This window comes from Hetaerina americana, unplaced genomic scaffold (genome assembly GCF_022747635.1).
Source record: "Hetaerina americana unplaced genomic scaffold, ioHetAmer1.1.p SCAF_47, whole genome shotgun sequence".
Classification (NCBI taxonomy): domain Eukaryota; kingdom Metazoa; phylum Arthropoda; class Insecta; order Odonata; family Calopterygidae; genus Hetaerina; species Hetaerina americana.
Genome location: NW_027287063.1, coordinates 324776 through 352467, shown reverse-complemented (window position 1 = coordinate 352467; position 27692 = coordinate 324776). Strand labels below are relative to the sequence as shown.

Below are 27692 nucleotides of genomic sequence, written 5' to 3'. Positions count from 1 at the left end.
GGGAGGACACGTGCGAAGGGGACGCACTCCGCCGACGCCAGCGAGGGTGAGCTTGAGTGAGTGCTCTTGCCGCCGCGGTGCCTTCACCCCAAGTAGGGTGGCAGTAGCTGTTGCTCGTGTCCTCTTGGCGGGCGGCGAAGGGGCCCTCGGAGGTCCCGTCGTGTGGAGCGAGGAGGAGACGGCGGCATCGTGACTGGAATCTGGGTGAGAGCTTTTTTGTACGCGTTGCATTGTGGGAAAAGAGAGCCATTGTGGAGCGACTAATATGGGGTCTCTGAAGAGCTGCATTTCTCCTCGAGAGGATAGGAAATGTAGGTGGACACCACGTAGAAGCGCGAATTCTATCGTTTCAGACTGTACTCTGTGACATCATTGCCCATGGTGTCACGGAGCGACGCGAGAAATCGGGTCGTGGTGTAAACAAGGACCACTTTAGGTTTTCCAAACTTTTCACGTTCAAGCCTATCTGCTCTTAAAGTTTGGCCTTCTTTTGATTGCCTCCTTCCCGGCGGATCGAGGCAATATCCTTGGTGGAACTCCACATAGCTCCTACGAAATTGCAGTTCTTAGGGTGGGCTTCACGTTACTGTTATGTGCGCGTTGGCCCTTGGAAGGGCGTTGGCACCCCATCTAAACCTCCTTCCCCCCCTCATGCCTCTCTCTTCGTTCGATCGCAATTCTTGTTTCATGGGATTCTAAGGAACAGCCTTATTGCGTTATGAGGTCTACATTTCGTGGCACTCGGCGTAGAGGGACCATCTTAATATAGCATATGCTCTTCTCTCTCATCGATGAGATATGATTCATGGGTTTCCGAACTATATGCAAGTGAAGATGCATTAAGGGATCCACGAAGGCCTAACTTTCAAATGGATACGGCAAGTATACGAAAGAAAAACGTCGCAGCGATTCTGTTTTAAAGATGTACACTACGTCCACGGAGCCATTCTACCACTCCTCTTGTCATTAATTTCTGATCGTGAATAAAGGGATTGAGTAGAAGGAGTCACGTGGGACAACCGTTGATAAAAGAACAGCGACGGACTCACTCCTCCGCGCCGACCTCAGCTAATCGTCCAACTGGTGGAACTGCGATCATTCCCAGTGCGTGAGGCAGGTATAAACCTCTTCCATCGTGTCTTTCATCTATGGGCTCAGAGTCACTCCAAAAGAACACATTATTAATTCTAACGGTTTCACACAGTACAAAACCACAGGGCTTTGTTTATTTGATATAAAAGAATCGGGTTTCCATCGACGCATCTCCTCACTGTCGTTGTTTGCGATAGAGGAATAGGAAGAGACTTCCTGGAATTCTATGTATTGAATTAAATCTGCATTTTGTCTTAGGGCCTTCATGACTCATATTAGGAGAACATAACCACATTTACTCGGGCAAATTTTGGCCCCTGGTGCGATAACGAGCCAGTGGTGTCATCCGTGAAGCACAAAAGATCATATTTATGGGATATTATTTCAATGGATTGGTGACTTCGCGTATTTGCAAAGTGTGCGTGAGTGTCTTATTGAACAGCGGGGGCAAGTGGGGGGACGGGGCGCCACCATTCCACGGAGGAAGGATACGCTCGGCCGACGTGCGCTGACCTCCTCTGGAAATGAACGCCCTCTCCAGGTGGACGTGGGCGAAACCTAACAGCGCATCGATCACGAGGCAGCGGATTTAGTATTGATATTAATATGCCGACGAGCCATGATTCTGTACTTTCAATGTGATTCCATCATCAAAATGGGTTCATCTCTTCTTTCGCAAAGGTTTGCACGGTGATAGAGATGTAGCTCCAATAAGGTGAAATATCTGAAGGAGAGGAAGCCCTTCATTAAATGGCGGAAATTCACATGGCTAACAGCGCCAACTGGCTAATTACTCACTTTTACGGAAAGTAAATGCCAAGAACAAATTGTAAGCGATTGTAACCGTTTTTCCCATCTCATGGTGAAGATGGAGAATTCTCTATCCGTTCTCCCACATCACCTCACATTCTGTTTGCAAACTTTTGCTTTCAATGCAACTTCAACCTCGTGGCTGCACTGGCAAACATTGGCAAGGCTTTCGGTCTCGAGAGCATCTTTGCCAAAACCGTACGCGGACGGCGGAAGTGTTCTGAAATTACTCAAGAGTTTTGAATAAAGTTTATAAAACTTTCCACACATTATTGATAAAATGAACATTTATCAGATGAAAATAATTTTGCAAAAATTGTATTTGTGTATTTGCAAAGTAAGTGAACAAATTTTGTAAAACACCGAAATCATGTGCAAAATTTACCGAAATGCCGACATACTATAGTACACAATTTTGCATGACATATTTCAGGATTCCACCTCCAATGGATTCCATAGAAAAATTAAGTTTGATGCATATTTCAAGTAGAATTCAGGGGGAAAATGTCTCATTTCACAAAGTTTTCATTCCATTTGATAGTAATTGTTTCATGCAATTTTCAAAATGGTGACCATGATTGTGAATAAGAGATTCTATACAGTAGAGCCTTACGCCATCAGTAATTCCGTTATTATTGAGTTGATTGCAATGACAGATTTTATTTCTGGAGCGTTGAAAGGGGTCCTGGATAACCAAAGAGTACCAAATCATCCCCGCTACCAGTTTGAATAGCACCCAACAAACCGGCTCCAGTCGGCTTAGCATTCAAAACCACCGACTGCCAAAAAGCGACGAATCGAGGAAGTTTTGATTTCGGGAGGTCGGCCCTGTATTCGGCCGAGGGAGCACGACCTCCTGGCCGGCTGCCTCGACATACGGGCCCTCGTAGGAGTGGGGCCGTGGCGCGGGCAATGGCGGCGGTCCTCAGCTGATCGCCCGCCCCTCGGCCGGTGCGAGGGATAGTGGCGGTTGGGCATTTTGGCGGCCGTCCAACGCTCTCCGAATCGCAGTGAAACCATTCCTCTTCCGAGAGCCCTCTGCATCGCCCTCTCTCAAAATATCTGGGGGCAATGTGTCGAAGACAATCAATGAAATGGCCAGGATAATTGGGGCAGTAACCACCGCTCCCACTCAATGACAAGATTCCGTTTAAAAGAACCCCTATATTAAGCTACAATTAATATCCACTAATACTCTACTTTAATGGAGTGGTTATCGAATATTTTCAAGCTGAATGAGAACCATAACATTTAAAGCAATACGTTTCGCATGAAGTACGTTTGACCTAAAATTGAGTAATTAATGGTTTCTGGCGTAACTTTATGGAACCGATTCATTATAAATAAATGAAAGGACTAACTTTGTAGTTCCACACGAAAACGATTTATTCACACGACCCGGGTTTCGAAGTAAAACTTCATCATCAGGTGAGCTCTCCCTGAGAAACCCGGGTTTTACTTCGAAACCCGGGTCGTGTGAATAAATCGTTTTCGTGTGGAACTACAAAGTTAGTCCTTTCATTTATTTATACTAAAATTGAGTGTTGGAAAAAATATTCTTTTGGTAAATTTGCTTATATTTAATTCCTTCGGCGGATTCTGTTATAGGTAAATGCAGGCGCCTAGAATTAGCTATTTATGCAGCCTCAAGAATATATACACCATGTAGTAGTATGTGGTATTAATATAGCGGGAAGATTGCCAGGGTGGGTTTACTCTGTTGTCTACGACAAAGACATCCCACGCTTAATTTACTATACTTATTCTTGATGTCATATTGGCTATAATTCCAAGTTAACTTTTGTTGTGAACTCAATTATTACTATATTAATAATGTACCAATGAAGTGCTGCATTCAATAGAAAAACATCCTCATCACGGAAAATAATGCTAAGCATCTATCTCATGTTTGGAATAGAACAATGAATCTTTAGAGTCAATGTAAAGACGCCGCGATAATTTTTTTAGTTCATTACTCTCAAAATTGGTTATTTAAAGGAAGGCAAAGGCTCCGATACAAAGCTAAGGATATACTTTTTTCGTTCCTTCATTTTGCTTCATCATCGCCGTAACATTTCCTAAAAGAATCATCCTATTACTCCCGATCCAAGCGCTATTCGGATATTACTTGCTCCTTGTGAAATGTTGGCCTTGCGTCATAAACACGATAGACAAAGGTTTTTGGCTACATTAACTGGAAGATGGGTCTTTTAAAGCCTTGTGACTTGACAGCAGCTGCTATGGTGGATGAAATACGTCCACACGAAGCAATGTATGGACTACGATAGAGGGAATATAGTAGGTGCGACATACAATTCAGAAATATTAGAACCTGGTGCACATGTGCTCATGATAAGTGGTATTACTTCTGCGTTGGCTGAAATTCGGGGGAGGAAAGGGAGGGGGAGATTGAAAATTGTTGAATGCAAAGGAATATTGGAGGCAGGTAAGTTACTAGATGAAGGGATTGTCTCGGAGTAAATTCAAAATCGGATGTGGCGGACTATTTAACCCACAACCCATCGTGATGAATGCTGTGCAGACTTGTGTAGTTGTGAAACATCTTAATTTGGAGTGGAGTTAGTCAATAGTATGGAAAATCAAAGCTTTGTAGCCACTCCCATTCCTATGGATAGTTTTATAGAAGTTCATTTACTTTTTTGGATTGCTATGACAATAACCACTTCTCCGGGGACGTCATCAGAAGTTCTGTATTTTATGTAGGTTTAATTTTTTCATTAGACAAATATGATAAAATGCATAAAATAATTCATGGAAAATGCTTGTTGAAATGAAAAATTTGTTTTATTTTAGATGGTTCATGCGTACAAACTCATCGGTAGAAGATTCATCCCCCCTCACATGACATTTTCAACCATTTTAGAGTCAAATTTCATGCATGACTTCTTCATTCCACGCTTAATATGATTAATTATAGTTGAGTTTATTAATATGAAGTCATAGAAATATGTAGCAGGTTGTTTAAATTTGAGCAGTACAATTATCACAAGAGAAGTGCTAGACTACTGAAAGTTAACTTAGGGAATTTTTAATTCTTAATGCTTCTCTATTGTTTAAAGTATCTTAAACTATACCACCAACCCTCCAGTTTTATGCATACCCAATTCATTATACCAATTGATTCATGAAAATTCACAATTAGAAATTCTTGCTTACGATTGTGAGCTTATTAATTCGCTGATCCTTGCGCGCATCACTATAATACTTTGTATCGTTTTGTTTGTTATTATAACTTGCGTAGAGTTGGGTAAACAAAATGTGTATAGTTAATTTGAGAATTTAGCCATAAAATTGGTTAACTTCAATTGTAACTCAAAATGAAAGCTGTAACGTCACAAAAGTTGCGACCGGATGAATGTAGCGGTCGCGTCGCTAGCTGGCCCAGTTGACGTGACGACACAACTGCGCGAACTTGTTGGAGAAGACGTTGACTCCACAAAGCTAAGATAGCAAGGCGACAAGGCCATCGCAGGCCTGCCTCGTCGCCTGCTTCCCCTGCTCGTTGATGTCGCCTGATTCCTCTATGCCTCCCCCCCGAAATTTAGCCAACGCGCATTACTCAAATGTTATGCCAAATGCCTACTCCGAAGGAGAAACCAATCCCGTTTGCGCAATATGTACATGCTAGCATTTCATACTAATAAACCGTAATTGCTAGGAAAGGACTTCTCGTGATATTTTGCGGTAAAAAAAGTTGATTGTGTTGAGTATGTTTTAATTCTGTACCGAAAAGATAGCGATGATTTTAATATAATTTCGTAGCGAAGAAATTGAAAAAAGAATGTGCATCGCGGGAAGCCCGACAGAAAGGAGTATTTAAATGGTAAAATTTATATTTTGTTTCTAAATATATATTGTGATAAACACTGCGAAATAATAAAATAAGTTGTTTGCTTATGATCAAACTTTAGTTAATCAGTCAGCCAAGGGGTTGTAATCATTGCTGAGTGAGGAAATTCGTTGCGATAGGTATGGGATGGGAATCAATGTGAATAAAATAAAGGTTGTGTTTAGTGGGAAAGAGAAAGGCTAAGTTGAATATAAAAAGGGGAGGGAAAAACTAGAGCAGGTGGAACAGTTTACGTGTATTGGAAATATTTTGGATCAAAATGGTCAAAGTAGTTGGGACGTAAGGAGAATTGCGTTGGCAAGGAATGTTTCACCGGGATTGGAGAATGAGTGACGGGGACGTTGAGTTGGGATGCTGAGAAAAGGCTCGTTAAATCTTAAATATTGAGCGTAGTTATATACGGTGCGGAAACATGGTCATTGATACAAGATGATAGGGCTAGATTGGAGGCTGTTGAAATGTGGGAGTGGAGAAGGATGGAGAAGGTGAAGTGGACAGAGATTGTTGTGAGAAATCGGAAATGGGCAGGAAAGATAGGTGCAGAGCGTTTTGATCGGAAGTGGGATGTTGAAGACTGTGATAGAGAAGGAAATGTCAGGTAAGTAAGGGAGGGACAGGAGCAGGATAGGGATGCTAGACGGGATGAAGGGAGGAAGGAAGTAGACATAATTGAAGAGAGGCCTGGTGTGTAAGATTGGATGTCGGGTTGCGTTTTGTTAGGAGAGACAAGATAATTGTCGCTGTGCCGTTTATGTCCATCCAAAACCTACCTAAAGCAATAGATTACCAATGATGAAAAATAAAGGAATCAGGGTAGGCTGTTCAACTACTACGAAAATGACTTTGTTCCAGTCACCAACGTATATGCAGCAGGTTTTATCAATGATGCACTGTCAGTAACTCTTCACGCGCAACACATAAAACCCTACAGGTATATTTCTAATGTTGCGATGCAATATTATAGAATATTCAACAGATTTTTGGTATATAAGGTGTCTGATACATAAAAAGATTGGCGTATGCAGGAGTCATAGGCGTGCCCCTTCGCAGTGCCTTTTGTTTGTAAGCAGATTTTGATGTTGAATTTGAATGCATTTTTGGTGAGTGCGAGTTGGGTCAGTTCGAAATCTGTTGACGGGGTGTGTGTTGTGGCTCCTAGGGAGGGGTAATATTTGAGGAATTCTAGGCCTTCTTTGTGGGGAATGGAGGTGCTGCGAGAGGCAATGTCTATTGTGGCCATGAGAATGCCGTGCTTTAGGAATTGGGATTGAGTAGAAACGTACCAGAAAGTGGTACGAATTTTTGATATAAGAAGGGAGGGAAGTGACTATAGGCTGATGGTAGTGGCCTATCAATGCGGAGATTCATTCAGTGGGTGATTTGATGCTAGAGACAATGGGGCGTCAGGATTTAATTATCCCACCCCTACTCACACTAATTTCAATGACTGCTCCTTTGTTTCGGTGATTGAGACCCTTCCAAATCTGCAAGTAGCATAGAGGTGAGAACCCGCGAGATGGCGCATATCTGGGTGCTCAAGTCATTTAAACCTCCCGGACTGAACTTAGCCCACTGAATGCATCCAATAGCCCCCTATATATCCCCTCCCACCCCTTGTTCATTTCCTATTGGTCCCTTACCTCTCCTTCCCCCAACTCACCCTTCCCCCGCACATGTCCTCTCCGCTATTCCCCGAGACCATCATTCTAATAACGACAGTTGAGCCGTCGAAACGTCAAAGTGCATATATTAGTGCATTAGTGCATATCTTCGAAATGGAACGCTCTTCGGCGACGCAAAAATATATAAAAACACATGTAGATATTTAGAATATAGAGACACAAAGAAAGGACACTCACAATTTGTTAGAAGATAGGGCAGGGGCGGCGAGTCAGAAAATGGAATGTAGTAGCATTGAGTGGTTTGAAAAGGAAGGAATACAAACAGGCGGTAGAGGAAATCATGGAGGATGGTAAAGAGCTAAGTACTATCGAAGAAAAATGGGAAAGTATCAAGAAAGGATTGTCTAAAGCCGCAAAAGACACTATTGGAACCGTTAACACTAAAAGGACTAGGACATCATGGATCACGGATGAGATGATTAAAAAGATGGATGAGCGGCGAAAATGGAAGAATATAAATACAGAATTAGGCAAAATGAAGTACAAAGAATTGAACAATAAATTGAGGCGGGCAACAAATAAAGCAAAAGAAGCATGGTGGAAGACGCAGTGCTAGGATATGGAAAGTCTGCAGAGGAAGGGTGAAATCGGTGCGTTGTACAGCAAAGTTAAATCTTTATCGAGAAGTAAGAAAGGGAGATCTATGCTAACAGTAAGAGATAAGACAGGTAAGATAATAGTAGACACCGGAATGATCCAAGAGAGATGGAAGGAATATATAGAAGAACTGTATAATAAAGAACTTAGGCCAACAAAGTTAGATATAGAAAAGGAAAATGACATAGAGGAAGATAGCTTAGGTCCAGGCATACTCGACGGTGAGATGTAAAGGGCATTTAGGGAGATGTAACTAAATAAGGCCCTGGGGGCGAATAACATTCCCGCGGAACTATTAAAATGCTTAGGAAAATATGGGAGGAAGAGGCTATATAGGCTGATTCGTAGTATCTATGAGGAAGGACTCTGGCCGGAAGACTTTGTGAGATCAGTTTTAGTTCCTATTCCGAAAAAGGTAAAGGCTACATCATGTGAGGACTACAGGACGATAAGTTTGATATCCCACGCAGCTAAAGTTGTTCACAGGATCATAAACAAAAGGATAGAGAGTAGGGCAAATGATTACTTAGGGGATGATCAGTTTGGGTTTAGAAAGGGGAGAGGTACGCGTGATGCCATTGCAGTATTGAAATTATTAATTGAGAGGAATATAGAACACAACCAGGAGGTATTTGCCTGTTCCGTAGATTTCGAAAAAGCGTTTGATAGAGTGAATTGGGAAAAAATAATGAGTATTCTGCAGAAAATAGGAATAGATTTGAGGGAAAAAGAGGCTAATCCGCAACCTGTACATGTCTCAGACTGCTCAGGTTCGAGTGGGGAACGGGGAGTCCGGTTGGACAGTGTTAGAAAGAGGTGTAAGGCAGGGTTGCCCATTATCACCGTTGCTGTTCAACCTGTACGAAGAGGAAATGATTAAAGAGGCATGGGAAGAACTGGAGGTAGGAATGAAGATAGGCGGGGAATTCGTAAAATCAGTTAGGTTTGCTGATGACCAAGCTTTAGTTTGTCAGTCAGCCAAGGGGTTGCAAGCATTGCTTAGTGAACTGGAAATTCAGTGCAACAGGTATGGGATGAGAATCAATATTAATAAAACAAAGGTTATGCGATTTTCTAGAACGAAAAAGGCTAAGCTTAACATTAAAATGGGAGGGCAAAAACTAGAGCAGGTAGAACAGTTTACGTATCTTTGCAGTGTTTTGGACCAACACGGTCAAAGTAGTAAGTACGTTAGGAGAAGAATTGCGCTAGGCAAAGAGGCTTTCACAAGGAGGGGGAAGTTAATGACGGGGACATTGAGTAAGGATGTTAAGAAAAGACTCGTAAAAACTTTAATTTGGAGCGTAGCTATGTACGGCGCGGAAACGTAGTCATTGAAGCAGGAGGATAGACGTAGACTGGAGGCTTTTGAATTGTGGGTGTGGAGAAGAATGGAGAAGGTGAAATGGACAGAGAAGAAAACAAACGAGGAAGTACTTGGTATGGTGGGCGAAGAGAGGGGTTTGTTGGGAGCAATCCTATGGAGGCAGGAAAAGTGGCTGAATGGGGTATTGACCGGCAGCGGGATGTTGAAGACTGTAATTGAGGGGAGAATGTTAGGCAAACGAGGAAAGGGAAGGAACAGGATAGGGATGTTGGACGGGATGAAGGGGGAGGAAGAAAGTACTCAGAGCTGAAGAGGGACCTGATGTAGAGTAGGATGTTGTGTTTTGCTAGGGGCCACAAATTATTTAATTAGTATTTACGTCCATCCAAAAACCTACCTTAACCGGTAGATTACCTAATTATATATATATATATATATATATATGTGTGTGTATATATATATGTGTATATATATATATATATATATATATATATATATATATATATATATATATATATATACTTTATTCCATTACTTACATTTAACTTTCAATTACTTACATTTATTTACATTTTACATATATATTTTATTACATTACATACCAGTACTTCTATATCTTCAGAGGAAGACGGATTGTTTCCGTCGAAATATCAAGAAAATACGTGTGAGTGTTCGTTTTTTGTGTTTCTATATTGTGTGTTACTGTGTATTGTACTATTCGGCACTTCCGTGTTACGTCTACGAAAGCATATATATATATATATATATATATATATATATATATATATATACAAATATATAAAAAAACACAGATGTAGATTTTTAGAATATAGAGACACAAAGAAAGGACACTCACAATTTGTTATTTACGTTTCGACAGCACGGCTGTCGTCTTCAGAAGCTACATATATATATATATGTATATATATAATCATCGAAGTATATTTTCAAAATTTAGCTCGCAGTACTTAATGCTCTTCGCGGTACACATTTTTGTAAATCGCCAGCACGAGCGCAGTAGCAACGTTCCCCGAGAGGGGGCAAGTTGTTCTGGGACCATGGGGAAAGTGAAAGTGTGTCTACTAGTGGAAGAACTGAATACTTCTTCAGGGAGGGCATTAAAACGGCATTGGAGTAATTTTGTAACTCGTTAAGCCCAGGAAATCTTGAAGCTGTTTTAGGAACGCGTTTGTGTCATAACGGTGGCTGTACATTCCAACTTAACATTTAACAGGCGTAATTATTGTAATCATTAGATAGTTCTATTACTTAATTATTATGTATTTTTAGCATTCTATTATCCAATCACACTTATTCATGATTTCAGTGATTCCTTTTTAATGGATCTAAGTCAAAGATAAACACAATATTTTTATCTATGGCATTAAAACAAAAATCATTTGGTATTGTAAGCAACCTCAAGCCTTTTGCAGTTGGGAATCGGTGATACCAAAGCAGTTTAACCATAGTCAAATATGTATTGCCGATGGAATCGGCTTCGTCACATCTTCCTGCACTAAGCCTTTGAAGGTTGGGCGGGGGGCATGTGCCACGCGGTAGAAGGTTTACTATAAATATCAAAAATGTGGCCCTGAATCTTTACAACCTCCCCGATTTCCAAAAGCTAAACAAATCGAGAAGATTCTGACCTAATGTGGTAATTTGAACATAATAAATTACAGGCAGTAGCAATTTTCCACTATATAAGGTTTATTTTACGAGCGGGTTTCGATGTATTACTTTGTGTACTATTTTTAACTTGTTTCAAACTTTATACATCGAAATCCTATCCATTGGTTGGCTTCCTTTCCTGACACTTCCACCCGGGGTGTACAAATGTATAGAAGACGGCACTCATTCTGGTTCCTGAAGATGATGTAATACATCGAAACCTGGGCGCACACTAAATCTTATCTAGTGGAAAATTGCTACTATACGCTATTTATTCAACAAACTACTTCAAGACGTAGCAACCAAATTCTGCCATGGAATGCACTTCTCGCAATCACAAGGATTCGAACGAGGTAGTCTAGTGAGTTGAGTGTTCGACTGCTGACCGAAAAGTCCCTGGCACGTGGCCATGTAATCCTTTGTCGACTCCTGGCTAAAACCCATGCCGTGTCATTTCTGAGAACTTGATCTTCCTGGGAAAGGCAGGCACTTAAACTGGTGCCCCACCCCGTCCTTGACGAGTGCATTCCACGCGTCGGGTGAGGAGGGCTCGACTCCTGCGGGTTGATCATTTGGCTTGCTGATTATTGGACATCACCTCGGGCAAAAACTAACGCAAGCAATGGAAATGCATTATGGCCGCCTTAGATACGGCGAGACGGAAAGGTATACTGTGAAGTATGAAGAAGTTAAGAAACGCGCTGGTGAACATCGCTCTTGCAGGAGAAACACGGAGAGGAAATGTTTCAACTTCATACGAGAAAAACACGAAATTATATATTTTGTGAGAAATTACATTATGTAGAATCGCACAAAAATTGTCCCGCCTTGCTCAATCCGTTCCATGAAGATAAGCAATGAAAGACCCTGATGCGATTGTGATGATACGCGTATTGCGTGATAAGTTTGTGCTGATACGATATTATTAATCTCTGTAATACGTCTAAACACATAGCTTACCTCAAGCTGAGCTCCACTCTGCATCACCTGGGGATCTACATACCTGCATTTGTCATATTCTGCGATGAAATGGTTATGTTGGTAAGAATATCAATCTTTTGGATTTTTAAGCAGTTTTCAATGTAGCCCATCAATTCATATATCCCGTGGGGCATAAATTTTCACCCAGAAAACATCAAAGAGCGCCTTTGAGTGTATCTTAGATAATTGACACAAAACATATTAAAAATTATTCAAGACAAATTCAATGCAAACTTAAAAACCCAACTTCGTACAAGGCTTCCAGAAGCAAAGTCCGAAGAACATCTATGGAGTTTAACTTTAGCTTTATTCGGATTTGAATTTAGCAGTCGGAAAACTACTCCCAGACGCGGTGATGAGCGATGGAGGGGGGGGGTGCAAATATAACTGAAATATCTTAGACTGACTGTAGAGAAGAGGAAAGTGAGACTCAAACATGGGACTTGTGTGGACTGCTAGCTTTTTATCAGTTAAATTTGGGGTATGGGAAGGACAAGAAACAACAAAGTCAGTGAGCAAGTGCTCGTGCATTGGCATGATTGCTGGTTACTCTCGATGGGTGGGCGACGCGCTACCGGCCTCAAAGCTATTCCGTATTCTGTCAAGCAATTGCATGGTTTTACAAGAGTCATCCTTCTCGCTATTCCGAACCATCCACACATTGCAGTCTAACGAGTTCCGATGCGAGTGTCGATGGTGTGGTGGTATTCCTTCATTAATTGCCGTTGTGATGTTCTCTCTCTTCTTTCCCCATTCTTCCGAGAAGAATGATATCTTTGCTTCCCCTCAGATGACGGGTGAGAGGAATCCAATTCAACTGCCATGTCAACGGTTTGTGAGGACTTACACGGCCAAGGGAGCATAACCCATCGCCGGCAGAGAACAACGCTTCCTTTGCAGTCGAGGCTAGCAAATCCATCGCGCAAGAATTAGGAATTGCTCGAGTCCTAGATGTGTCCTAATCAAAAAATATTATTCCACAAAACTAGTGAAAAGGTTACCTCGGTCCAACTGACAAAAGCGGAAATAAAAATAAGTATCGAAAATACGGGAGTGATATTAACATCCCTCCCGTGCGGGCGATTTAAAAAGTCAAATGCAAATTTCTCCTGATATATCCTGGCACGCACGACACAGAGTGATTGGAAATCGAAGCGAAGAAAATAAAAACGTTAGCAGAGGAGAAAAATGAAGAGATTAGGCTCGTTAGGGAGGAGGCTGATAAAATAACACCAGAACCTGAGAACACCAGAGACCGCAATCAAGGTAAACCGTAATCACTGCTGCGTGAAAACGATTCCTTTTGCGCGATTTCCAGATCACTTCCCTCGCCCCAGGGAGTCTAGAAACCCAGACAGGCAGCCCAGGGGAAGGAACCTTCGGCATTGGGAGAGAGAGAGAGAGTTTTTCTGAAGAGAAGGACGCGGTAATGGCGAAAGGTGTCCGTCGTCTGAGGAAGTTGCCGAAGAATAGAAAAGGAAACAGCCAAATAGTACGCGATATTTGAAAGTACGGAAACGAACGTTTCGGCAACATACACTTTGCTTTGTGAAAAGATAATGGAGGAGATTGTCGTAAGTCTCGCAAAGAGAATGGCCGAATAAACAAGGAAAAAAGAAGACGGAAGACCTAGCAGGGTGTTGAAGAAATTTAAAATTGGATGGTAAGGAATGGAGGATGAGGCAATATGCATGGTCCGTACAGTAAGTATCGTGACTGGTTCGCTGTTGCCTCAAAGGAGCGGTGGATGGGGGTCCGGCCAGTCAGCTCGGTAGAGGGGTCCCCCACCACTCAGGCGCACTTTAGTTCAGTCGCCTTCGGACATGCGTTGAGACAGGAGGTGGATTTTAGTGACGTGTGATTGTTTGTGGTGTCGTCGCGCCAGCATGGAGCGCACCGTCGAGCAACGCTACGCTGTGAAGTTTTGCGTTAAACTCGGGAAATCCACATCGAAGACCCTTGAACTCATTAAGCAGGCTTATGGGGATGATGCCTAAAGCCGCACAAGAGTTTTCGAGTGGCAAAAATGTTTAAGGAAGGCCGGGAGCTCGTAGAAGACGAGCACCGCGTCGGACGCCCGACGACCGCTCGAACCGATGCTCAGGTGGCCAGAGTGAAAAACAATATGGACTCTGACAAGCGTTTAACCATCGCCCTTATCAGTCAGGAGACCGGCCTTTCAGTCGGAACCGTCCACACCATTGTAACAGAGGGTCTTGCGATGAGGAAAGTGTGCGCGAAGCTGGTGCCGAAAGTCTTGAGCGAGGAACAAACACTATCCCGGGTGGAAATTTCGCAAGAAATTTTGGACTGCGTTGAGGAAGATGAAGGTTTTCTCGACAACGTTATTGCCTCAAACGATAGCTCAAAAGGAGCTCAGAGGATATCGGTTCGACTCCATTTAGGTGGTTCGAGCGGCGACGACAAAGGCTCTCAATAGTATTCCGGAAACCGACTCCCAATGGACTTTTGACGAGTGGCAGACGCGCCGAACTAAATGTAGCGATGCAGGAGGAATGTATTCTGAATATTATTAAGTAGTTGTAATGATAACTGCCATACATTTTGATTTTTGGTATCAGTCCCGATACTTATTGTACTGACCCAGTATAACATGGTGTAAATAAAGACGAGAAGAGAGATGCAATACTGGGTGATGTATAAATGTCGCACTCTCTTTGTGTACCGGAGTATTCAAGCGTTCGAATGAATTGGCATTGAGAAGAATTGAAATGATTCTGAAATTAATTTTTTTGGCACATTGTGGCTACCTTTCCTGAAAAGATAAAGGGATTCCTTGGTCAGAATTTCCTTATGACAAAAAAATATTAATTATTGGAAATCGGGATCACTCGAAACCTCATCTTGGATCAGACAGTCCAGAATTAAATAAGCAGCGTGGCCTCCCATTTTCTTGGAGGGCTCAGTCTCGATGTTTCCCCGATTATTCTCACGGAAACGTTTAGTTTTTAGTGTTTCCTGAATCGCGAGATATTGCAGCGTTACTCGAAATAATAGTACTACCTGCGATACCTGCATAAGTATATCCAGGGAACCGTCCATTGCTATGAGGAAACATTTGTCAGAAACCTGCAATCTTAATTTTAAAATGAATATAAACGAAAACAAGTGATGAAACAATGGATACAAACACATAATTCAACGGTTTTGGTAATTCCGGTGATATATAATGTGGATCGCTTGTGAATATGGATCGAAAGGATGGGCAGTAAAGGCGAACGACGTGCGAATGCCATGACATGCTCACATTTCACATATTCCTTGAATGACGTCACTCTTAAGCACGACGATTTAGGGCACACCCTCTAATGCCGAATCTACGCCTTCATATTCGAATGTGCAATGAAAAGCCATGCATGAGCATTGCATAAATTATCTCCGCAAGTCCAAAATAGAAGTTTTTCCTGGAAAGTTGTAATAATTAACCAATACACCTATCGATGATGAACCTTAACAGTAAAAATTAGGTGTGATTGGATTAGTTAATTATTGGTTGAAATTTGATATTCGAAACGAAGGAAAAATCTCGTTTAACACACGACTCATTTTTCGCTTGACCGCCAACGACATTGGCGCAGCATCGAACAAGCCTGAGAACTAACGGGAATGGTTTGGTAATGGAATGTTTTCTTTTGGGAACACGCTGGAACATCAACTTATTTGTGGAGAGTCCTACCTTTAAACTCTTTCTTGTAGACGCTTGGGGATCGAGATGGAGCTATCGTACTGGTTTCCCACCCAGAGGGCCCGGGTTCAAATTCCGGCGGTGTTGAATATTTTTCAGAGGTATCTCGATCCCTACTTGGGGTGCTTTGTGGAGGGCAATTTGAGTGAGTACGCCGTCCGTCGGATGGGACGTTAAACTGCGGACCCCTTGGCGCCTTTCGTAAGGGGTAGGCTAATGCCGACGCCGGGTTTCTCTCCACCCTTCATCCTTTCCTGTCCATCCCCTATGGCGCAAATGACCTAAGCTGTCAGTCGCCTTCTCTAAATACTACTACTTGTAGACGCTTTGGTGTCGACGGCAACCCAGATCACCACGCAGGGGCGCACCAGGCTGTACCATGAACCATAGGCCAAGAGGTCCTTCGCAATTTTGATCTCAACCCCGCACTTAAAGACGAGAATCCAATGGGATATCCTAAACTCCACGCAAATCGCGCAGAAGTACATTGAAAGTTATTGTCACGGCATCTCCGGCATTTGCTTGCAACTTTCGAAATTGTTTGATTCATTTCCTACGTTATTAAAATAGAATTCAGTCAAATTTGCGCCGATAGGAATTCATTATCATTTATCTCAAGGGTGCATATCTCAATACCAGTTGATACTTAGAGCTTGCAAACTTAGAGATTCCCAGCCCGGAGAAATTGGTGTCGAGCGATTTTGATGGAGGATGCTAATGCATCGCACATTAGTCGCTCACGTCTTCTCGCCGAGCCCCCCATTCCGGGCCTTTCCCTCCCGTCTGCCGCCCAAAGGTCATGCCGTGCAGAGGTCGCCAACCCCACTAACATACATCCCCTGGCACACGCCATCGAGGCGCATTAGCCACCCCTGCCCAGTGGGCCATCGGGCGAGGAGGGTCGCTGCCTCGTCCGCGTGCTATCGGCCTCCTAGGCGGGCCGTCCTTCCGTAGCGAGGGCCGCCGGCGGGTCAAACGGCCAATCAATTTCCCGCACGCATTCTCCTCCCACGCTCGCGACGTGTCGTGGCCCGGCGAACACGTGACCACGCAGATGGCGGCACGCTCGGGGACGGCCGAAGACGGCGTCCATTCCCCGCCGTGGGCGTCGTAAATAGCGGGGCGGCGGCGCGGGGGCGCGCGCGCGCGTTTATTTTAGAAACGGCTCCCCTTTCGTGGAGAAGACGCCCCAGATCACGCGCCTCCCCACCCATGTCTGTAAATTCACGCCCGAGGAGTTCCCGCCTCGACCACCAGATGGGGACGCCCGCCGCCCAAGGTGGGTAACAATGACGTGACGTCAGAGCGGGTGAGGAGGGGGTCGATTCCGCACAAGGACGTGCGGCCGCTTCACGGTGATCACGAGAGAGCACGACGGCACGGGATAGAATGGGGTTTTCGGGTAGAATCTTTCACGGCGAGAAGAATTAAGCGGGGTGAAATTCTACGAACACACATGTTATTAATGCCACAAGCCTCGAGGGTGACGAAATCATAATATTCTGCGCGATGGCGATGGTCTAAGAGGGAAACAGGTCGCATTCGATCGAAAGAAGTGTTTGCGTAATTTTAAAATATGCAATAATTGCCTACATGTTAACTTTACGGTCTTGAGAGTCGGTTTACTCCTTCGACACTCGCTGGGACTCAGTTGTTGCGGATGCAAGATGGCGCTCATCGAAAGATAGCCGCCATTATTCATCTAAGTGAAGGCGTTAATTTGCTCGATCAGAAGTACACCTGGGATCTTTATTTGTCGGAACACGAGCGATCATGATTCGAACACCGTCGTAGTTGGTAACATGAAAGTAAAACCATCCGCACTAGGAAAAACACAGTTATATACGTACTTCGTACTTACCTTGGGCACATTTGTATTATTGTTTGTTTATGTTATTTTTCACCCTGCTGTGTTTTGCCACTTACATTTAAGGGACTCATTTTAAAACAGAAGAGGGGAACACAATCTAGAAGTAAATCGAGACATTTCATGGGCTTATTGAGTTGACGAATTACGATGCACGACTTGTACATCTGGAAGTATGTACATCGCAGACCGACAGGTGTCCACACGTATATCTAAATAGCAGCAGCTCTAAAATTTACGGACTCCACATTGAGTATTTATACAAAATTGTATGGAAATCCATTTTTAAACACTCCTCACCACGTTTTTATTAATACTAAATGCGATTGAAATATTTATGTGACCATCCGATTCATCCAGTTTACAAGTGGAATTATTGGTACCCCAATAATCAACGCTAGGGCGTGTGGCAGGGGGTGATTGAATACCAGGTATGCAACACCAAAAAGTGAATATTTCTTAATTTTCAGATACAATACACATATATGTAAAATAATTCAGATTATTTAGATCGTGATAGCTATTAGAAGTGCAGCCACTATGGCATCTAAGTGAGAAATACTACTCTAAGAATATCAGCTTTTAGTAACCAGAAGGGTAATAAGTAACAAAGACTAGATGAGATAATGACAACATACTAGGTTAGGCTACTCAGAATGAAAAAAGAAAAAAAGATACTTTCTCTCTAGTGTTATTCTGATCTCTTATCATTCGTGGGAAAAATGATATCTAAAATCTATCTGCTGTACACTTACTATATTCTCCCTAACTTTATTTTGATCTCTCCTACCGTTGTACAATGGGGTTCATAATAAATTTTCAACATCCTTTCAATTCCTGCAAGAGATTTAATCTGTAATTTAACCTTCGCTCCGTGAGTGATTCCCAGCCTAGCCGTTCTAATAATTTTATCACGCTACTCTGTTTGTCTTACAAAATTTCACAAATCCTGCTCCTCTACCCTGCACGCGATCCAAATCGTCAATCAAATCAACTTTATGAGGATTCCATGTACTTGCAGCATATTCGAAATGAGGCCTAACCAGCGAAACAGATAACATTGCTCTTTAATATTTTCGTCACTTTTTCACTTTTTTCACACTTCCACATTTCGATTGCAAGTAGGTGTTCGTTTGAAAAATACTTCTATTACAAAATTTCATCACAAAACACTTTTTATAGGTTTAATTCTAATTGCTAAGTGTCACACTCACCTTGTTGTAGAGTATTATGGTCATCTGGTTAAGCTTCGTGCTTCACGCGACTACCATCTGCATTTCCAGAACCGGGCGGCTTTTGCTAAGCCCGCGAAAAAAACTTTCTGGAATGACATCACCTATTCATATTTAATTAATTATTATTATTGAATTCATCACCTACCCAGTATTCGCAGCATAACTTCAATACTTCAGTTAGCGACAACGGCTCTCTCGAATAGATATAGGAACACACCTTCTTGTTCTATTTTCTCTTTGGTTCCAATAGATGGCGGCATGGCCACCAGAAAAAACCTGATTACATGGATCCCCTTCCCAAGGAATTAGATTATATTGTGTGATCACCTTAGAATTATACGATTCTCTTTCAGTTAAGGTGAAATGTTGAAATAAGCACATAGCTCACCTCGGTTTCCATAGTATTTTCAATTAAATGAAGAACACGATGTATTCTTTCGGAGAACAGTGGAAAAATACATTGTTTTCTTCGTTTAATGAACATGAACTTCCACAAAGTTGAGCCAGAAACCATCGAATTATATTTTTTAATGTTGCCCGCCCTGGGCTTCGTTGGCCCGCATAATCAGGTTCGAGGCCTGCGGAGTTCCAAAAACGAGTGGTGGCAGAGGAGAGGTGCAGTAGCGGAAGAAGGGGGTCGCCGGCCCTCGGCCGTTGAGGGGGGCGATCGGTTGAAGCTTGCGCCGAGGGACACTGTTGGGGAGGATAGGGTGGGGCAACGCTGGGGTCGAGGTCTCTTTACCTGCATGAAGGAGGGGAGGGCGTAAGAAATATCGCTCACAATGAGAGTTGTCTCCGTCACATTTTTAACTATTCCCATTCGTGAAATTAGGAACACAAATTACTTAAACAGTCTCATCTTTTGCCATTCATGCCTCGTGAGCACAATTTGAATTCGATTTGCTTATTTCTTCGCTATAAAACTGGAACGTAAAATCTTCTTCCTGTCTATCTTAATAAATTTTCGAGAAAAAATAATGAGCCAATTAATCCGAAATTGCTTTATTGTTTCTGCGCAGAGGGCTCCACGTAGCATTCTTCGCCGCCGCAGCGGGAGCGAAGGAGGAAGGATCCATCCGCCTGCCGCCTGAGCAACACTTGGCCGGCCGGCCGGCAGACAGCAGTCCCACGGAGTGTCCCCGCCCGGGGATCGCCAAAGGGTCTGGGAGGATGGCGGCGCACCCCAAGGAGTTCCACATGGACGCTGTGTATCCCGAGCCCCTCTCCAGGCTCCATCCGCAGCTCTACCGACGCGCCGTACGGAAGAACACGCGTCGAGGCGCCGGCGCTGCCTCGGGCAGATACCGCACGCAGCCAGTAACGTTCGCCGAAATAAAGGTGAGACGGCGGGTGGACAAAGGGAGGCTAGGTGAGGAAGTTTACTGACACATCACGCGCAAGATCATTCGGGAAAGTATTATCTAATATAAGAACATCCGAGAAAGAATTACCGAGGATGAAATCGCAATTACCACCAATGAACCTCGAGTCCGTTTTCGATGAGAAAATTTTGGTTTAGAATACGTCAGAATGTCGGCTGTAATCTTGAAATTTTCATGCCCTACAGTCATTCGCAGCCACACCTCAATTCCATTCTCTTCCACCCTAAACGATTAATATCACTTATGCCACGTGAATACAAGTGGTTGACACCTAAGTGTCAGTCGCACTGACGCACAGATCCCAGCGCCTGAGATAGATTGTGATTGGTGTGCGCTTCACAAGCGATGGCATTCAGCGCCGCTTCCAGCCAATCGATGCGCCAGGTAATTCATAGTAGATAAGAAATCGTAAGTAGCCATAAAACTTGATATACGAGTGAAACTTAATGCATTCAAACACCAAAACACCTTACGCATGCCAGTTACTATTTTTTATTAACAAATTTGCTGACTTTCTCGGGATAGTGTTCAGCATTTCGCACACAGCTTGATTACATCGTCTGGGGATGTAGGTCGAGTGAAGATAATTGCAACTGGATTGACTTAAGCCGTAAGAAAGACAAGATTGGGCCAACGCCCAATCTTCTTCGGTTGTACCTGACGGAAGTGCGCCATGCTGCTGTCACTGAGTTTATGACGCAAAGTTTACTCTTTTAACTACCTCCAAGATTCCATCCGTAGACAGTAGACTGTCCGCATACAAGTTCTGCCCAAAAAGTAATGGTAACATATTTTTTCCAGAATAGACGGACGGACGGGCGGCGGTTCCTCTGGCTGGGTTCGATGGAGGGAAGACCCAGGAAAGGTTGTAAACTGGTGACAGTTGGCTCCCAGCCTTTGTGGAGTGCGGATCGTTCGTTTGCCAAACCTCTAGAACGTAACCTCGTTATGCTCCGTCATAAACCGGTTATTGGGACAGTGCTACGTTATCGAATTTCGGGTGAAACGGGGCAAAACTGAGAAAGTGACCCATGGCATGATCAAGGCAGCTTATGGTGATAACGCCATGCGTAGATATGGTGTTTTTGAGTAGCGCAAGTTTTTTCCGTAGAGTAGAAAAAATGTCGAGAGGCCAAACGTTCAGGATGCCCTCCGACCCCAAAAAGAGACGAAAATTTTGCAAAAGTGAAGGATTTGTTGGACAGGGATCGCAGATTAAGTTGGTGTGTGAAGAACTTGAATTCCCTAAAAGTGATCAACATCGACTTGTGACGGTAAACATGGGCATTCGAAGGGTATGGGGGGAGTTAAGTGCCACAAGTACTCTCGGACGAACAAAAGGAAACTCGCACGCGGATCTGCCAAGAGCTTCTCAATCATATAAGAGAGGAGCAATTTTTTTCAGCCCCACCAGACGTCTTCCTCTCTCCCTGCCTCAAATCCATGCTGAAAAGACAGCACCAAATCCCAGTGGAAGCGTTACAATGGGCCGTGATGAGGGAACTTTGCAGCATTCCGAGCGCCGCCTTCCAGGCGGACAAGGCATGAAATACTCGTTGGCAGCGGTGTGTGGACGCACAATGGCGCTACTTCGAAGACTTTAGAATGAATGTATCAATTCTAGAAATACATTTTTTTGTATCGAATCAGTCCCACAACTTTGGAACAGACCTTGCATATTGAAGCAGGGAAAGCTTCAGGGTCATGGAAATCTTTCTCAATGCCATATTTATGGCGACCAATGCTGCCATAATAGCAGAGCCTGGAGGATGCGCCTTTTGCTTCCGATTCCCACGAGAGGGCAGCACAACGCAACAGTGGCGCTGGCTGAACCCGACCTCGATCCGTCCGAGTACATGCATGCTAGAACGATGTCAAGTTCCTTTTTACGAATTATTTCAAAATAAACGCAGTTACTCTGTGACGATCGCGAGTCGTGGCACTGGCTATCTGCATATCCAACCAAGACTTGCAAAGTACCAGAGGATTATCCAAGGCGCTTAGCGGAGGTACCACAAGTTATGCCAGAAGAAAACCATAAGCACCATGTTCCTGAATTCAATCATTACAAATGGTGCATGGCTGTCCTCGGTCGCCCATTTTAAACATATAAGAGCAAATAAAACGTAAAGAACTTGCCATGGCCAAGCGAGCCCCACCTCCTTATGGAGAGGGCTTAATAGCCTCAGATAAGAGTCGGACTCGGAGATAAACAAAAGATTCGTATTCTAACTTCGAGCACACAATCGCTCGATCAAGTAGAAAAAGGAAAGTGCGGTCCGTTAACCAGTCACCTTATGATGCAGATTCGCTGCAGGCTCGCTTGGCCATAGGCCATGGCAAGTTCTTCACGTTGTATTTGCTCTTATATGTTTAAAATGGGCGACCGAGGACAGCCATGCAAAGCGTAAAATATTTCGGATTTAATATTTATTTAAAAAATTTGCGTTCTTACGATACTTATGGCGCAAGGTACAAATATTCTCCCTCATTTTCAGTCGGCTAAAAATTTCCTACCGAGATATGTGAGTTTTACAGACACGCGGTGCTCGTGACGGTTGAATTTCCCAGCCGGTAGAAATTGAGGCACTTCGTTATCTGCAAGTAGAACCTGAAGCCGTTTTTACGGAGCGATGAGCCGATTGAAGTACTCTGGAGTATCTGAGGGAGTTAACGATTGTCAACGACCGGCAGATGACATAAAAGTCGTCGAAGGGCTGTTAACCCTCCACCGATGACTTTACGCATTCCTCCACTTCTCCTACGGCTAACGTGAACATCGTTGTGCTAAGCTAGGAACCCTAAGATACACCGTTGACCTATGAGTAGGACTCGATGACAAGCATGACGTTTAAAACACAATTCAGCAAAAATTTTCTCAATAAAAATAAGTAAATTACCCCTGAAACCCTAGTCGTGCGATTGCTAAAAAATGTTCCGCCAAACTCAGTCATATGCTTTCTCGAGGCCTAAGTATGTAATAGACACGTTTGGCGTAGGATGAATGCTTTTTGGATGTATTCGTCGCTCGCACGTTCAACGATTGGTCTGCCAAATTTCCTGAATTGGGATTAATTGCAACTCCAAACAGCAGAGGAGCTCGCGGTCAACCATGCAATTTGTTCGACCATTCCACTCGTAAGGGGAATCGATTATTAATAGGGAATGATTTGTCCTTGCGATGATTTGTAACCGAAATAAACGCAGATTCTCTCCAGGATTGAGGGAAGCAACCCTCAGTCAAGACATCGCTGAGGTACGGTCGATTTCAATCAACGACAACTCCGGAATATTCCATAGAAAGGCGTCGCATGTGCACATTAATTTTCAGCCTACCCTCGCATTAATATGCTGACGCGAAGTCTAAATTCTCTACACCATTTCCACACCCGTGAGAGTAGGATCCTGTAATTTATTCCATACAATAATTTCATACCGGACGAGTTATTCGCCTCGTCCAGAATTTTTTGATCTTAAGCGACGCGTGGGGTGAATTGGGAGGCGGCGCGGAGAACTTGTTGAAAATCCGCAAGGTTTGCTCGTGAAGCGAAATTGCCCTCGGGAATTCCTCGTCCCGCCGTGCCCGCGGGACGAGGAATTGGATCCTCGGCCAAGGTACGCTTTTACCGACCCCAACAACTATGGCCGTAGTTAATGTCTCCACATTGTGCCACGCATCGTCGCTCTGCCCATTCATAACTTCGAAACGTCTTCAAATTCTTGCCAAGAAGTTAAGAGCCAAAAACCATAATGAAGGCTGCAGGCAGCAACCACGAAGGAGAGAAAAATGGGCTCGCTGTCCACCAGTATCATAGTGTGCAATAAAAGCGGAACCATTAAAAATGCCCATATTCGAAATAGAATATGGGTCTCTTGAGGACAGATGCAAGAGATGCCATTGTCAATGATTAAAATGACCAGCTCCTCCTCGTGCCGGGAAACGCCATTTAAATAAAATGTTCAATGATAAGACACTGAAAAATGTGAGCAGTCTGCGTCAGGGCGGCTTTTATATGGAATTTCTTCTCTTTATCCTTTCTCAAGAGGATTTAATCCTGAGGAAGGCTTTTGTCCTCTTCCTTTGATCACAGTTTGGGGTATTTTTCCTTTCCGTGGGACTCGTGGTTGGAGTCTTGCTGCGTGGGCTTTGTCCTTCGTTGCGATGGGGCCGAACTCTGGACTGAAACTGAAACCGAAGCATGGACGAAAGTGTGGAATGATACCACTTCAAAACCAATGCACACCGTGTCGGGGAATACGTCGAGGGAAAATGTCAGTATGGCGAATGTTGTGTTTACTTCCTCACTGTTTCGCCAAGTGATCAAGTCTGTAGTAGTTCTTCGCACATCGAGAGCCATTTCTTTCTCGATTTCCTTGGCTTCCACACAAAATAATAATGGCTAATGACTCACCGGAAGCGTGCAAGGTGCAGTGTATTTCCAGTCACCAAGATGTGGTGGAGCATTCCCATCACAAGTAATTTTTTGCTTATTAAATGAAGAGCAATGTATTTTCCCAATGTTATTTATTTTGGTACTACTAGTTTCAACGCTTAGGCGTCACCATCAGGTATCTGGAAAAGTGGAATAATACATTGTGTTCTCCATATAATGAACATGAACTTCCATAAAGTTGAGCCAGAAACCATCGAATATATAATTTTGTGCTTTTCAAGTTATAAGCAGTTTCGCTGAGCAGTATACCATCAATTAGTTTCTTGGCAGACTTTAGTTCTCCCACAACAGCAGCAAACAATACCACAATAATGATAAAGAGAGACACCTTCGTCAATGTCTCCCCAACCTTCTGGCACCTCACCAACAGAAAGCGGTTATACCCGACATTGTTGTTCTACTCTCCGCTCTTTTCAGGGCAGGGATCTTTTAGACGGTTTTCTTCGCCTATGGTATAATTATATCATTCCCACTCGCCACACATTCAGGGCGATACACTACAAACTGATGGCGACGACTGGGTCACCCAAGGAACATACCCCCACTGTAACTTGGGGGGCCGGTTTTGGGTTAGAACCCCATCCTAACGTCCTTCCCACGCTATAAACCTTTGACCGCCCTCACAGGACCCCGTCAGTCCAGCGATCGCCACCGAAACATGAAGATGGGACGGAAGTGGCTATCTCCCGGCCACCCGTTTTCACAGAATCCAGGACTAAAGTGGGATGTTGTTCCCTGTTCCACGTCGGGCACCCGACTCCCCCGGCTGGGTGCCACAGAGCAAACCCACCGGCATCTCCTTTTCATCCTCACGGGTCTCCGAGCACAGAAAACACCTCGGTGAATCATCAACTAGCTGATATATGGCACTCAAATAGCAGTAGGTCCACAGACTATTGGGAAGCCACCCTAGCTGAACGGGGTGTTTCTTTTCGGCAATTCTCCCCCCCCCCCACCAGTTGGTCGCCTCTTTCAATTTCTGCAAGCAGATACAAAATAGCAGGGATACACATAGTGAGTATCCCCTCTTCTCCCAATCCGTCTAGCATGCCCCTTCTTTTTCGGGCTCTACCTCTTCTACCAAGCAACCTACCCTCTACCCCAAACCTCCTTTGTTATTCTCCGCATGATTTTCTCCCCGCCCCATCATTCCAGGAATTGTTTCCATTGTTTCTTTTCCTTTCCATCCATTTCACATTTTCCGTCTTCCTCAAATCAAACATCCCAGATGCAACTAAGTTTACCCAAATGCCTCATTAGCAAATGAAATCATAATGCATTAACATCTGGGATTATATCCACGGGGTTCTCAGAATGCGTTCCGGCAGCCAGTGCCCGTGTCTCCATTGCGTAAGCGTCCCATTGCCATGGTGTCATACGATATTTAGGATGTCCAGTATGATCTAAGTTGAATACAAATCGTATCATTTTGAGCCTTGCAGGAGGTGGACGAGGACTCGCTGGCGGATGACACCCGAGTTTCCGAGAAAGGCGCCGCTTCCTCCGAGATCGACCTGCAGGCCGCCGTGCCGGACGATGCGGGGAGGGACCCCGCGCTCCGAGGGACCGCCGCCGGCATGGCCACGCTGAGGGGAGAGGCGGGAGCGGCTGAGGACGCGGTGGCCCACCCAGTCCGGAGACCCCAGCGGAGGCAGCAGCCGAGGCCCTCCATCTGACCCACGCGCTGACTGCAACCCGCGCGTGCACCAGGGCGCCCGCCCCTCGTCAACGCTGCGTCTCCCCGCACCAAACCGACGTCTCGGCACCGGGCGCGGCCGCTCTGGACAACCCTCCACGCCTGCAAACCGTATTATAAACGACGAGTAGTTGGGCGGACGCAGGGCCGGAGAGGGAAGCAACGTCCCATTCAGACCAGATTCGTGGGCGATTCCGCAGTTGCGCGCGAGGCCTGAGGGGTGAGCGGGCGAACCCGTTTGGACTGTCGTCGGCATCGCAGTGGCACGGGAAAATAAGCGACACAATTTACAGTCCCGACTTGATCGCAAGGGTAACTTCAAGGATCCCTTTTCCGCATCGGTCGGCGAGGAGAAACGTGTGTTGAAGTACCGAACAAATTCAGTGCTTTTAATGGCTGCAGAATAAGGGGTTTCCGACAAAACAATTTTTTTAGAAACCCTTGAGGATCTAAGTGAGTTTGGCTAGGGATGTGTGATTCATTCGAGAACTGGACTGGCGCAATCAACCGTAACGCACGCGGGGACGCAGAAGTCAAGCCACAATTGGACGACGCGGAAGAAGTCCGTTCGCTAGCGATTCAGAGGAGTGTGGTGGCTCCATCTCGTCCCGTTCTCTCCCACGCTAGTGCATTTCCAAAGTTAAGGTGGGCAGACAGAATATGGGGCAAATGAAAGTATTTGGAAGAGCAAAATTTTCCTTATTTAGAATTAAATGTTATGATTCATCCATTGATGAATGGTTTCGCATGATAACTCAAACAGCTACGATGATCTTTCAACACCTCTGCTATAGAAGATTAAATCCAACTATCCACTTCCGCCGTCAAAAATTAGATGATCACATCATTCACCGTTTGTCTTACGGGTATGCATTTCTTAAAACCACCGCAGAATGACGTCGTCATATCGAATGAGCGGAGCGGATTCCTAAACGCGACCAATTCCGTGCAACAGATAGAGTTCCCGAGAATGGTGGACCACAACTGATTCGCGAAATCGTACACCTCTATTAGTCTTCCGATGAATGACTTAGAGGACTATGCACGGCCTGACGTTTGAATTTGAACTTCCGAATCAAGTAAAGGTGTGTCCTGAGACAAGAACGAACTTCATACCACTCTAATGGGGAGTGAATAAACTGCAGAGGCAGTATGACACTACTCAACTTAGGATATGCAATTCTTATGACTTGTTTGGAAAGTGTCCTTGTGCCTCGCCAAACAATTTGAGGTTAAATTGTTGGCAATGGCATCGTCTTGAAACATTTATTGAAGCACACTGATACACTAATGTAAACATAATCAAGTAAAGATGTTTTGT

General features: G+C 44.2%; 1 protein-coding gene across 2 annotated transcripts; it reads left to right on the top strand.

Annotated features, from left to right (window-relative positions):
- On the top strand, positions 1–27692 carry LOC139693334 (uncharacterized). Of its 2 annotated transcripts, none has more exons than XM_071591451.1 (3): positions 1–46; positions 19859–20177; positions 26118–27692. In XM_071591451.1, the coding sequence occupies exons 2-3, from the start codon at positions 20010–20012 to the stop codon at positions 26349–26351; spliced, it is 402 nt and encodes a 133-aa protein (XP_071447552.1). In that variant the 5' UTR covers positions 1–46; positions 19859–20009; the 3' UTR covers positions 26352–27692. The 2 variants fall into 2 exon arrangements, with proteins under 2 accessions (XP_071447552.1, XP_071447551.1); XM_071591450.1 differs by lacking the exon at positions 1–46 and adding an exon at positions 53–204.

Coding starts and splice junctions, on each gene's coding strand:
- LOC139693334 (XM_071591451.1), top strand. CDS start 20,010: ATGGCGGCGCACCCCAAGGAGTTCCACATGGACGCTGTGTATCCCGAG. Junction 20,178..26,117: donor TAACGTTCGCCGAAATAAAG/GTGAGACGGCGG, acceptor TGAGCCTTGCAG/GAGGTGGACGAGGACTCGCT.